The sequence below is a fragment of the Corapipo altera genome, unplaced genomic scaffold (assembly GCF_003945725.1).
Source record: "Corapipo altera isolate COAL_440 unplaced genomic scaffold, ASM394572v1 64, whole genome shotgun sequence".
NCBI classification, from domain to species: domain Eukaryota; kingdom Metazoa; phylum Chordata; class Aves; order Passeriformes; family Pipridae; genus Corapipo; species Corapipo altera.
Window position 1 is genome coordinate 12,959,245 of NW_020884893.1, and position 12,143 is coordinate 12,971,387.

At 44.5% G+C, this 12,143-nt stretch overlaps 1 protein-coding gene across 1 annotated transcript; it reads right to left on the bottom strand.

The window, feature by feature from the left end:
- Positions 1–331: 331 nt before the first annotated feature.
- On the bottom strand, positions 332–10,297 carry ACTR5 (ARP5 actin related protein 5 homolog). Its single transcript, XM_027646158.1, has 9 exons — positions 9,899–10,297; positions 8,292–8,521; positions 7,284–7,453; positions 6,243–6,460; positions 5,726–5,908; positions 3,519–3,641; positions 2,844–2,983; positions 1,801–1,933; positions 332–1,284 (listed from the first exon to the last, which is right to left on the bottom strand). Exons 1-9 carry the CDS (start codon positions 10,280–10,282, stop codon positions 1,036–1,038), a joined length of 1,830 nt encoding a protein of 609 aa, XP_027501959.1. The 5' UTR covers positions 10,283–10,297; the 3' UTR covers positions 332–1,035.
- Positions 10,298–12,143: the final 1,846 nt, after the last annotated feature.

Sequence of the window (12,143 nt, forward strand, 5' to 3'; positions counted from 1 at the left end):
TTATCTTGATGCTCTGCAGCCCTTATAAGGACAGTAAATCATCACCTCTACACCTTTTTATACCAGTGATACGACCTGGGTATTTTCCCTATAGTCTTACCTTTTCCAGCTTTTGCCAAAGGGATGGAGTCTCCTCAGGTTTCAGTTCAACATTGACTATTCTTTTGGGAATGCAACTGCAAGCTGTTCAGTGCAACAACTTAATCCTCAGTCAAATTTAAGCTGGAATACATTGTACACCAGGACAGGGGTCTGGCTGCAAACCTGCGTTTGTAAGCAAGGTACAGCCAATGCTGAGCCTCTAAAGAGTCAAATCGCTGAAACACATAAATTAGTGGTAAAGCAAAAAGTTTGCTTTATTGCTAAATCAACTTTTGATCAAACAGTCCCATCAAAGAGCTGCCCTGCTCAGCATTACTGCTGTAAAACCACTCCAGGGCTGCACAAGATCTGGCAGTCCCTCCGGACTGTGCTTTATGGAAGGTTGTGTCTTTATGTGACCAGTTCTCCAGTTTCAACAAAGTCATCGATATCATCACTGACATCAATGAAGCCACCTACTGGGTGGTGCTTTAGCAGAATGCCTGTAGCACGAAGGAGATCGAACAGGCCCTAGAGCAGGAGAGAAGGCCAAGCTCAGACCCTCGCTCCTGCCCGACATGTCCCGACAGAGGATCGCTGCAATGAGCGAGGGGGACCCCTGCTGGGCTGCCTTGGTCCGTACAGCCCCGCTGCGGGATCAAGAAATAAAACCAGTATAAAACCAGGACATTTAATAACATTTTAAAAAACTGTAAAACATACACTCTCAAAACCCCCTGAGTCTTACTACGAGACTGTAGATGGTGTTTCCTCTCTCCGTGCTGCTGTGTGTGAGCAGCACCAAGCGCTCTGTGAGCGCTCCAACCATGCCAGGTGACAGCCAGCATGGCCTGTCCTCCTCCTCCTCCAAGGGCCTGGATGGAGTCCCAGTGCTCCCGAGCACCACGGACAAAGTGTGCCCTCCTGCACACCTGGTCAGTGCCAAGGACAGGGCTATCCCTGCTCCCCTGTGCCCGAGGCCAGTGTTCTGCTGGGTGCCGCCACCTCTGCTGCCCGTGGGGCCTGCTTGGGAAGGCGAATGGGGACATAGACATTGGAAGCACAGTGTTCCTTGAGGTATTCTCCCCCTTTTTCTTCATAGTCCTTCTTGGTTATCCAGCCTTCCTCACGGTTCATGTATTCCACTGCCCAGTCCCTAGCCCCATACCAGGCATCCAAAACAGGGCTGGAAGCAAGGTGAACCTGACGGAAGGAAAACAGAATAGCAATGTCAGTTCAGCACAGGAGAGAAAGGCCTTTTCACCCTGATTGCAGAGACAAAGCCCTTTTTACCCTGACTGCAGTGGTAAAGACAAACCACTGAGCTTCAGAAGTCTGAGCTGATTACTCAGTGTCTCTGGGGAAGAATAGGAAGTTAGGAAAGGGTTTGAAGTGCATTTTCACCTTGGAATCAATTCCTAAGAAATCAATCTGAAAAATTCCAGCCAAACATGCTTCTGTGTGCTTGGTCCTTTAACAGAAGCAGATTTTCCTGTTCCAATGCATCTTCCCTACTCTTTCTACTGACTTCAGAAAGAGCAACTGTATCTTTGCTTAACCTGCATCTTCTCAGGTCAAAACAGCTGTCTGCAGTGTCTTGTCATAAAACACTCCATTCCCATGCTCTAAGGACACCTGCTCTGTACCTCACCCAACCCCAATGACTTCTGAGCCCAAATGAACAGGCTGATCACACAAACATAACATCAACACACACACCTGAAAAGATGACTGGAATGGCCTCATTTCCAGGAGTTCCTTCTGGACTCTGGCTTTCAGTCCAGGGTACATCATATTTCCACCAGTGAGAAAAACATTCTGGACAAGAACAGCTTGTTGCTCCTTTGAGTACCTACGAGGAACAAAAACAACTTCAGCCTTTCTCAAGGACATCTCCCCTGTGAACTGTAACAGCTCTGAGGAGTACTAATACCTTGCCTCAGGATTCACGGAGAAACTTCCTTCATTTTCCTAGCATGAAAAACTCTGTTTGTTTTCTGGAAATTCAAGGGGTGGCAGAAGAAAACCCTGAAAGCACTCAGTGGACTGTACTCCATAAATCAACAACAGAATTTCTACCTTCTTTCTAGGGCTGGAATTCTTACCTTTCAGAAAATGCAATCTCCCGTGTTCATACAGTTCGGGGGCGAAATCTTGCCAGTGCTAATTTGTCTGGAAATGTCCAGCAAGTGTGTGCATATCATAACTTTAAAATGTTATCCCTGATTTTGGTCTTCCAAAACCAGAGACTGTCAGCTCACTGTTGCATGGGATGGATATTTACAAGGGTTTGTTGTTTCCCTCTGTAACAAGTCGGACCAGGGATCTCCAAAGCAGAATCTGTGCAAGACAATCCAGCGGGGTGCAGGAAGAAGGTATTTTTTTGTACCATTAATAAATAAATTTAAATAGTGTCTATTTCACCTTTATCTCATCCTTTTTAATTTTTATTTTTGTGTATGTGTTAAAATGTTCACAATATATCAGTTCAGTAGTACCTGTATGTAATTTATAAATACATATCTGTTAGAGGTGTGTGTTCAAAAATTTTTCACTGATGGGGTAATTGATCAAAAAAATTTATAGATCCACTGACTTAAGACAAGCAGAGTTACCTGTGACTTTCAGAACATGAAGACATTTCTATTCTGCAATGCTCCACCCTGCCAAAAAGAACTATTCCAACACATTTTCTCAAATTATTGCTAAATAAGGAGTATTTCAAAAGCTGATATCTGAAGTAAGCAGGTTTGTAAACTTACCTCTCAAGGACATATTGCATGGTTTCTGCTATACCAGCCTGATCTTCTCCTATTAGGGAGGGCTGGAAGACAATCTCTGGAGCTCTGATTCTTTCAGTGCCAAGGAAAAGCTGGTGGTACTCTGCCAGGTTAAACACAGGCTTTGAAAAGATGAGATTGAGAAGTAGTGGGTAATTATGTTAAAGAACAGTAATATTCTAGAATAAGAAAAGTTTCCAAACAATTCTGTACAAAAAGCAGATGGTAATGCTCTCACAGAGAAAGAGAATGACGTAAAAGGTTCCAGAAGACCAAGGAAGCTGGACTTTTCCTATAATTTACTCTCCATTGTGTCACTAAGGCTCTACCTCACAAGTTGGAAGCTGTGTCCACTGGGATGAGATATCAGTTATGGATCATAGACAAAAAAACCTTGAGCAGGACTTTTTTTTTCCTAATAACATGGCACTGCTACAACAGACATTGCCTGCAGAGTGAACCAAGTGGGTATATTCATGGTCTAAACCACCAGCTAAGACTGCAAGGACTTCTCCTCTCAATGTCCTGCTCAGGTAGTTTAAGAATCTCTTCCAAGAGCAGGCAAACAATGTTTGCATTGGGAAAAATGTTAGCAAACCTGCTGGACAACTGGGATGCAGAAACCTCTGGCACGAGGTATAGACATAGAAATCAAACCTGTACTGCAGCAACAGGCTTCTCAACTTCAGGCTGTTCCTCAGCAAATAAAGGTTCAAACTCATTAATACTTTCCATATCCTCCAGTGACTGTTCACTGCCCAATGGATCCAAATCAGGAGTCTGGAAACAGAGAAGGTGTATTATGGTAGGTTAGGTCAGGTGTGCTGGGCACACATGTGACTGCAATTCACGTGTCACATTTGGAAAACTGAGGGCAAATTTCCTCAAATCTCAACTTTTTAACCTGCCTGAAAACAAATATGCCCAGAAAGTAGAAATCAGGACAGACATTCACTGAAAGCACAAAAATCAAACACTTCCAATAAATTTGTCACAATGCTAGCTCAAAAATCAAGGCCTTAGTCTGCCAGGATACCAGGCAGCCATGTCCTAAACATAACATATTAAAACCTGGTAAAATAGCTTTTTATACTGGTGAAAACTTGGTGCTCTCCCAGCATCTCTAACTGCACTATAATTACCATTAAATTCCCTGTTTTGTTTGTGTGGGACTGGAAAACAAATATTTGCTAGCTATAAAGCCACCACACAATTTCTGACAGTTTCAACCACCTACCATTTGCTCATGGGATGCACCAAAACCCCTTTTTATTTTACACAGATGTGAAGCGCTTTCCTAATGAAAAGCATCACTCAAAATCCTACAGGACTCCTGTTGTGAGCTTGCAACAGCGTCTTAATTATCTTCCTTATTTTTTGTGTTACAATATTACCTTTAGGATTTTGTTGCTAAATATTTATTTTGGTTATTTTACACTTGAAATATTTGCTGCAACGACTAGAAAGCTCATCTAGCAGGATGAGCTAAAACTAGATCCTTTAAACATTCTTAAGTATCTATTTTATATTCACTTAAATAGAAGCAATTACTCAAACCGAAGTTTGAGCAGAGTTCATTGTTACAGCAAACAAATGCAGACACCTCAAGTTCTCTCCACGACTTATGCTTTGTTAAATCCATTTCTTTTTACATCTTAAAAAAAAACAAAAACAAAACAGAAAGAAACACTGAATTCTGCTGGAGACTTGGTACAGATCCTGGGACAACATAATTAGCTTTTAGACTCCTTTACATGCCAGAAGGATGGCCTGTCTAAAAAATGGATTTGGTGGTAATTGTAGGTGCTCTCACAAGGCAAAGACCAAACAAAAAGACTTGTGGATTCATTCCAAAGTAAAGAGGAGGAGTGTGAGATCCATGCTGGAACTTAGGCATAACCACTGAGCAAAATTACAAGAAACTGATAGTCTTTCAATTATCTTCTTTCTAGAACAATTTCTCTTGATAGAAGGAGAAGGATGTTTTACCAAAATGGTAAGCCCATCATCTCCCTGAATTTTGCTCAAACACAATCATTTTGATTGTTACACAAACTCTACTGATAATCACAGAATCTCAAAATGGTTTGGTTTGGAACAGACCTCAAAGTTCATCTCGTTCCATCCCCCTGCCATGGGCAGGGACACCTTCCACTAGACCAGGTTGTTCCAAGCCCCATCCAACCTGGCCTTTGACACTTCCAGGGATGGGGCAACCACAGCTTCTCTGGGCAACCTAAATATGGATCTCTTCTCTAGGCTTCTATTTCCTGTTTTTCTCTCTGCCTTTTTTCCTGAGCAAAGGCTGCCATAACTAAAAAAGCTCTGTTTTATGTGACTTGAAAGGCAATTATAAGCACATGCACAAACACCTTAGACTACCTCTTAGAAACAGCTGCTGTGTGCTAGGCCTGTGTTAGTCTGGCAAAGCAGACAAACAAGCTTCTCATCTTCAAGACAGCTCCAACAACCAAGTGCAGCAATTAACCTTTCATTAAGTAAACAAAACAGAACAGACTGCTTAATTGCACCAAAAAAAGCCAGCATGAAAGCAAAAGGTTGGTTGTTTAAGCATAAAGTTCTCTGCACCTGAAAGGGAAGAACAGAAAGGAAAACAAATACTGTTTTTAAGAAAAAGCTTGATGGGTTCTTCTATATCATTAATAGAAGGCTACTAATAATTAAGGATAGTTGTCTCAGGATATTCTCTCTGAAAAGAGAGAAGCAGTTGCCAACTTGACAATGACTTGCAGCGTGTTAAAAGCTTAGTTCACCACTAGAAGTCTGAAGGGACACATTTTCAAGCATAGAAATTTAATTCTCTCAGATATAAGATAGGGATTAACTTGGTCAAGACATCATACCTCTGGCTTGCTGTCCACAACATCTACTTCAATATTGACTTCTGACTGTAGGATTTTCTGCTTTGTTTGTTCAACAGACACACTCAATTTGTTGATGTAAGACTGAAGTTCTTCTGCAGAGTCCATGTTCAGCTCCACCAAAGCTTTGTGGAATTGATCCATCTGACCGTCTTCTAAAAGTTCCTGCAGACAGATGAGATGTGATGACCAAGACAGGGTAATCACAACTATCTGTCAACTGTGCGTGCACAGACACTCTGCCTTCATTACTAGATATTACCATGTACACACTTTGGCAGCATTCAAAATATTTCCCAAAGTGCTGTTCAGAACCTGAAAGCACCCTCTGCATCAGTAGTCTCTCCCTGTTATCTCATAAGTAACCTTGGCAAGCTCCTATCAGAAAACACCCAGGACAGTCATAGGTTCTTCGCAATGACACATGACCTTCTGATACAGCTCCAATGGCAGCCTGCCCTCCTCCCAAAATATCACATGAAAACTTTGCCTTGGTTACCTGTACATACAGCAACCTGTCCAGCCTCTCCTGGTCAAGCTGCAGCTTCTCTTCTCGACGACGTGCATTGAGTTCCTGAAGCCGCCGCAACTGCTGCTGCCTTTTCTCCTGCTTTTCCTCGGATGTCAGAGTGCTCCCCAGCAGCTTGTTGGAGAAAGGCAGCTGCATCTTGTGCACATTGTTCTCATAGTACTCTGGGCACCGCCACTTCTGGAGCTCTGCGTGTTTTGAAAGCAAGATAACTGTTTTGTCAGCTGAAGACAATGACTCGTATGTTGTACACACTCCATGCAGAGGATGAAAGGTGATGAAAGAAGGCAGAAACAGTCCAGCCTAAAATTTTGTCACCTCTTGGCAGCTGCCCCCATGCTTAGCTACTCCCTCTGAGCACTACCCTCTGGTCACATACTCAGTGCAGGTGCTTCTTCATGTTCTGATCTCCAGGAAACACAAAGCACTAACAAGTGGAAGTGCACACTAAAGTCTCTTTTCTCCTTCCAGAGAAGCTCTCACACATTTTTAAGGACTCCTGCAGGCTCCTTCACGAGTGACAAATTTAAGAACATACTTCTCCTCAACCGCTACTTCAGATGACACTTACTGTGAAAATTGTAAAACTTATGGAATTCACAAAAAGTCATGACAGATGTCCTCTGCAATTTTGGAAACCTTAATGCCGATAAGAAATGCAGCTAGACGTAGAAATCCTAACCAATTTAAAGGGGTTTTAGAAGTATAAAGTAAATAATAAGCTCATTTTAAATTATTGTCCTCTGAAACAATCCCAATTTTTATTCACAGATAAATTTGAATTAATACAGATTATTTTTGGTCGTAGTTCAATTTTATTTCTTAATTTTACATTTGAAACCATTGGTAAGCATGAGGCAGGTTACCAGAAAGACAGCTACAAAGATAGCAATACAGCGGTAGAATATTTCTGGTAGAATCCCAGGCAACTTGATATCCCAAAACAAGGGATACAGACGACAAACTAAGTGTGGAAGAACACTATCTGGCAGTAAATTACTCTGATTTTACCTTCTATGTAGTCCTCAGCAATGTAGCTGTGCTCGTGCAGGATCTCCTCCATCCGGCTGAGCGTGATGGCTGCGAAATGCCCGGGATATTTGAGCTGCAGGAGCCGCTGCAGGTACACGGCAGCCTGGCACCCCCCCAGGTTGATGCGCTTGCAATTCTTGGCATCCAGCCTCAAAATGCAAAGAGACACAGCTCAGACTGGAGAAATCCACAAGAAATCCACATAAAACACACCTCCTGCTTACTTCAGTATTATTTAATTTCTCATATGGACAAGTAGACAGATGAATATTCATAGATAAATATTTCAAGATTCAGTTACCACAGATCCTAACACATCTGCTTTTCTCAGACAGCATAATCACTGTTGTGTTTACTGTAGATATTTCCTGAAAGGCTCAGTTCTGCTTTAAAAAAACCCCAAATATTAAATAATTCTGTTTTAACAAGGGAAGTGATGGTTAGCAGAGCTAAAAGTAGTTCTTTAACCTTTGCAACATTTTACAGTTGGCCAGGTGTAACCCCTGAAAACATGAAGCATTTATCAGATCTAATAAAGCCATTGCCTGCAGTAGTGATCCAAAAAAAAGAAGAAAAAGAAAAAAGAGAAAGTAGAGCAATGTAGCTGAATAACTAGAATGATAAAAGCCTCAAGAACTGCAGAACTCTCACAGAGCACTTTATTTTGTCCCAAAGCTGCTTTAAAACCTATGTTTTTTAATGCCTGATTTCACTTGGGGCAGATATCCCCTTCTACTTTTCAAAGTACAAATTTTGGCATGAGTAGCAACTAAAAATATAAAGACAGTACTGCTTCTTCAATTCAAAATTCAACAGAACCTAGTAAAATCTGCAGACCTGGTTTTAAGTCATCAGTATAAACTAAGACCTGGTAGGAGTTAATACTGCAGAGCTGGAATACTCAGTGCTGGAAAAATGGATAGTTGCACCACTCGAAAAGCCAGTGCCTGACAAAGAGAGCCTGCACTTAAGACACCAAGAACTCACCTGCCTTCTAAGACTGGCAAAATGTGTGTACACTGATATCCTGAGGATATCACCAAACCACTGCAGGGCCACTTCTGCCTCCTATTGTGGTAAAAACTGTACAGGCTGTCCACACCATAGGACACTTTCGGCACTTGATAGCACTCGAAGAGGAGCTCGGACATCATTTGCCTTGAATACAGAGGGTTGCACACTGCTTCTGTCAGAACAATTGGGTGATCAACACAACCCTGGAAGAGACAAGGGAAAAGAATAATACCAAAAGTATGAAGGGAAAACACAATCATCCTTGCTTCTTCTTTTGAACACCAGCAAGAACTTCTTCAAAACAGCCATGAGAAAGCACTATGTGCAGGCTATTAATCACGTAAAATCACGTAAGCTAAATTATATCTAGTGCTTAAGGGGGAAAAAAGATGTTAATGTTAATTCAACCAAAGAATAAATTCCTAATGGTGGAGGAGAATGGACTTTTAAAAGCATATACAAATTATTAAAAATCTAAGTAACCAAAATCTATCCAATGAGAAGGTGAAGTGCAAGAGAAAACCACTGGAAATTTAGTTCAACACTGGGTAAAGTTTTCATACTTGTGTTGTCATGCAGACAAAAGGCTCCATGGCCTAAGGATCAACTCTCAACGTAGCTGGAAGTACAGGTGGTCAATAAGCACTACTAATAAGAGCCCTACACAACACCAATAATGTTTATGTCCTTCTCAAAAGCTGATCCTGGATGCAAGTTCTCAGACATGATCTGACAGGACACTGCAGTCCAAGCCTTTCACCCTGCAGCTGAATCCTCCCCTTTTGTTTCACCACAAAACCATGAAGAAATTAACAGCACAGCAGAGCTTCAAAGACCCCCCTGGGGCACACCTTGCCCAGCCAGGTTCACCTCACTGTCTACCCAGGCTGTGACTATCTGTGAGGAGGGGGACAATATATCCCAGGAGAGCCAGAGGAAATTCTAGACCACCAAATTCCCACTATGGACCAGTCACAACCTCCCAGAATCCCAGAATGGTTCAGCTTGGAAGGGACCACAGTGGGTTATCTGGTCCAGCCTCCCTGCTCAAGCAGAGTCATCCCAGAGTATACGGCACAGGATCGTGTCCAGATGGTTCTGGAATATTTCCAGTGTGGGAAACTCCACAGCCTCTCTGGTCAATCTGTTCAGTGCTCAGTCACTGCTCAGTAAAGAAGTTCCTTCCCTTAAGGCTAAGGTGGAACCTCCCCCTCCCCGGGGCTGGCCCCGAAGGAACTTTCAGAAAAGATACGGCAAGACTATTTACAGAAGCCTGGAGTGACATGGCAAGGGGAAATGGCTTCAAACTGAAAGAGAGTAGGGTTAGATTAAATATCAGGAAAAAAAAAATTCTTGCCTATGAGGGTGGCAAGGCCCTGGCACAGGTTGCCCAGAGAAGCTGTGGCTGCCTCATCCCTGGAAGTGTCCAAGGCCAGGCTGGATGGGGCTTGGAGCAACCTGGTCTAGTGGAAGGTGTCCCTGCCCATGGCAGGGGATGGAACGAGATGAGCTTTAAGGTCCCTTCCAATCCAAAGCGCTCCACGATTCCCGGGCGGCTCCAGCCCCGGCCCGGCGTTTACCTGCGAGGAGACGCCGAGGCGCTGGAAGACGTGGTCCAGGAGCAGCTCCTGCAGCTCCAGCTGGACGGGCACGTTGCGGTCGAAGGGCGAGCGCAGCAGCCACCGCAGGGGCTCGGGGCTGCCCAGGTCGTTGCCCACCTGGGTCTCGGCGCCGGCCCCGCCGCGGGCCCCGCGGCTCCGCGCCGCCAGCGAGCGGAACCGCAGCAGCGGCTCGGCGGGCACGGCGGGATCCGGGCAGCCCCATCCCGCCCGCGTCTGGAAGGAGCCGTTGTCAATGACCAGCGGCACAGGCTGAGGGCTCCGCACGGCCGCGCTCGGAGCCAGCACCGGGTCCGGGGCCCAGCGCGCGTCCCGGAACGCGAACACCCGTGTGGGCGCCGCCATGGCGGGCTCCGCGTCCGGTCGGGAACGCGGCAGCGCGCGGGGGTTCCGGGACCGCCGCCGCTACGAAATGTCAGAATTACCTTATTATCTTAAATCAGGGCGTTCCCTGGTGTCATGGTTTGAGATAGTTGTGATCGTGTGTATAATGTGTTATAGTATTTATTTGTACAGTCATTGTAATATATTCCCTTTCCCCCATTCTGAGTCTGGTTGTGTTTTGTCTGGAAAAACCCATCTCACATTAGGTTGAGATGTGGGGGGGGGGGGGAATGGAGCTAGGGAATTGGATTTTGGGGCTATCTCAAACCATGACACCTGGTGTGAGACCTTTGTGTGCTTTCGAGCCTAATCAGCAAGGAAGGAGACCTGAGCAGTGGGACAGGCAGCAGCCAGCACAGAATCATAGAATGTTAAGGAGTTGGAATGGACTTCAAAGATCATCCTGGCCCACCCCATGAGCAGGGACACCTTCCACTAGCCCAGGTTGCTCCAAGCCAGTTCCAACCTGGCCTTGGACACTTCCAGGGATGGGATGTTCTTGATGATCCTTGTGGGTCCCTTCCAACCCAGAATATTCTGTGATTTTGTGAGTATTTAATCTAAACCTGTACCGGTGTCTTGCTACCCTCACAGTAAATAATTTCTTCCTAATATCTAACCCAAATTTCCCCTCTTTCAGTTTGTACCCATTACTCCTTATCCTGTTGCTACAGTTCCTGATGAACAGTCCTTCTCTGGCTTCCCTGTAGGCCCCCTTCAGATACTGGAAGGTTGCTGTGGGTCCAGGACAGGCCACAAAGATGACGAGGGGTCTGGAGCATCTTGCTAATGTGGAAAGACTGCAGGAGCTGAGTCTGTTTAGTCTGGAAAAGACTGCGAAGGGATCTCATTAATGCACATAAATATGTCCAAGGCAGGTGCCAAGAGGGTGGTGCCAGACTCTGTTCAGTGGTGCCCAGCAACAGGACAAGGAGCAATGGCCATAAACTAAAACACAAGAAATTTCACCTCAACATGAGGAAGAACTTCTTTCCATTGAGGGTGGCAGAGCAATGGAACAGTTGGCCCATGGAGGGTGTGGAGTCTCCCTGCTCCAAGTGACCCCGCCTTTGTAGGGGTTTGGACTGGATGATATTCAGAGATCCCTTCCAACCCCAGCTATTCTGTAATTCCGTGAAAGGAGACCTAATCAGTGGAACAGGTAGCAGGAACATCACCTCTCATTGACATCCTGGAACTACCAAGCTTTAAGGATGTAGTAAATCAAGATGTTGATGTATGTCTATGTATACACTGCTAACTCAGCAAAATACTCAAGGTCCATGTGCCCTATAGCTGAACTATCTTCATTGTAATACTAAAAATCATACCTACACGTCAAAAAGACCCCTGCCCAGGTGAAGACCCTCCCCCGAGCATGTGGAGAAGTTAGCTGGGGTTACATAACTCATATGGAAATTACTAACCAATCATAATAGGGCATCTGTACTTGGAAAGTTACTAACTCTGAATTAAAATTAATTATAAATAAATAAATTATAATAAATTAATTATAAAGAATGCCACAGAAAGTCCAGTGGGGTGTGGTGGATTTGTGGAACACACTGAGCACCCAGGCTTGCACAGCTCTGAAATAAATACTCAGTGTCTCTCTCAAATGTGTAATGGTTGCCTTGTTGCACACCTGGTAAAGAATCCAATTTTGTGGACAATACCACCATCCCACAGGGTGGGCTGTACCCCATCTCACTTTCACACAGGGACTGCCATCCTTTAAACCTGGACTGTGAAACCTCCCCAGTGTCTGCAGGGAGGTGAAACCCCATGGCTCTGGGCTGTGCCACCCACCCGGGAGGTCACT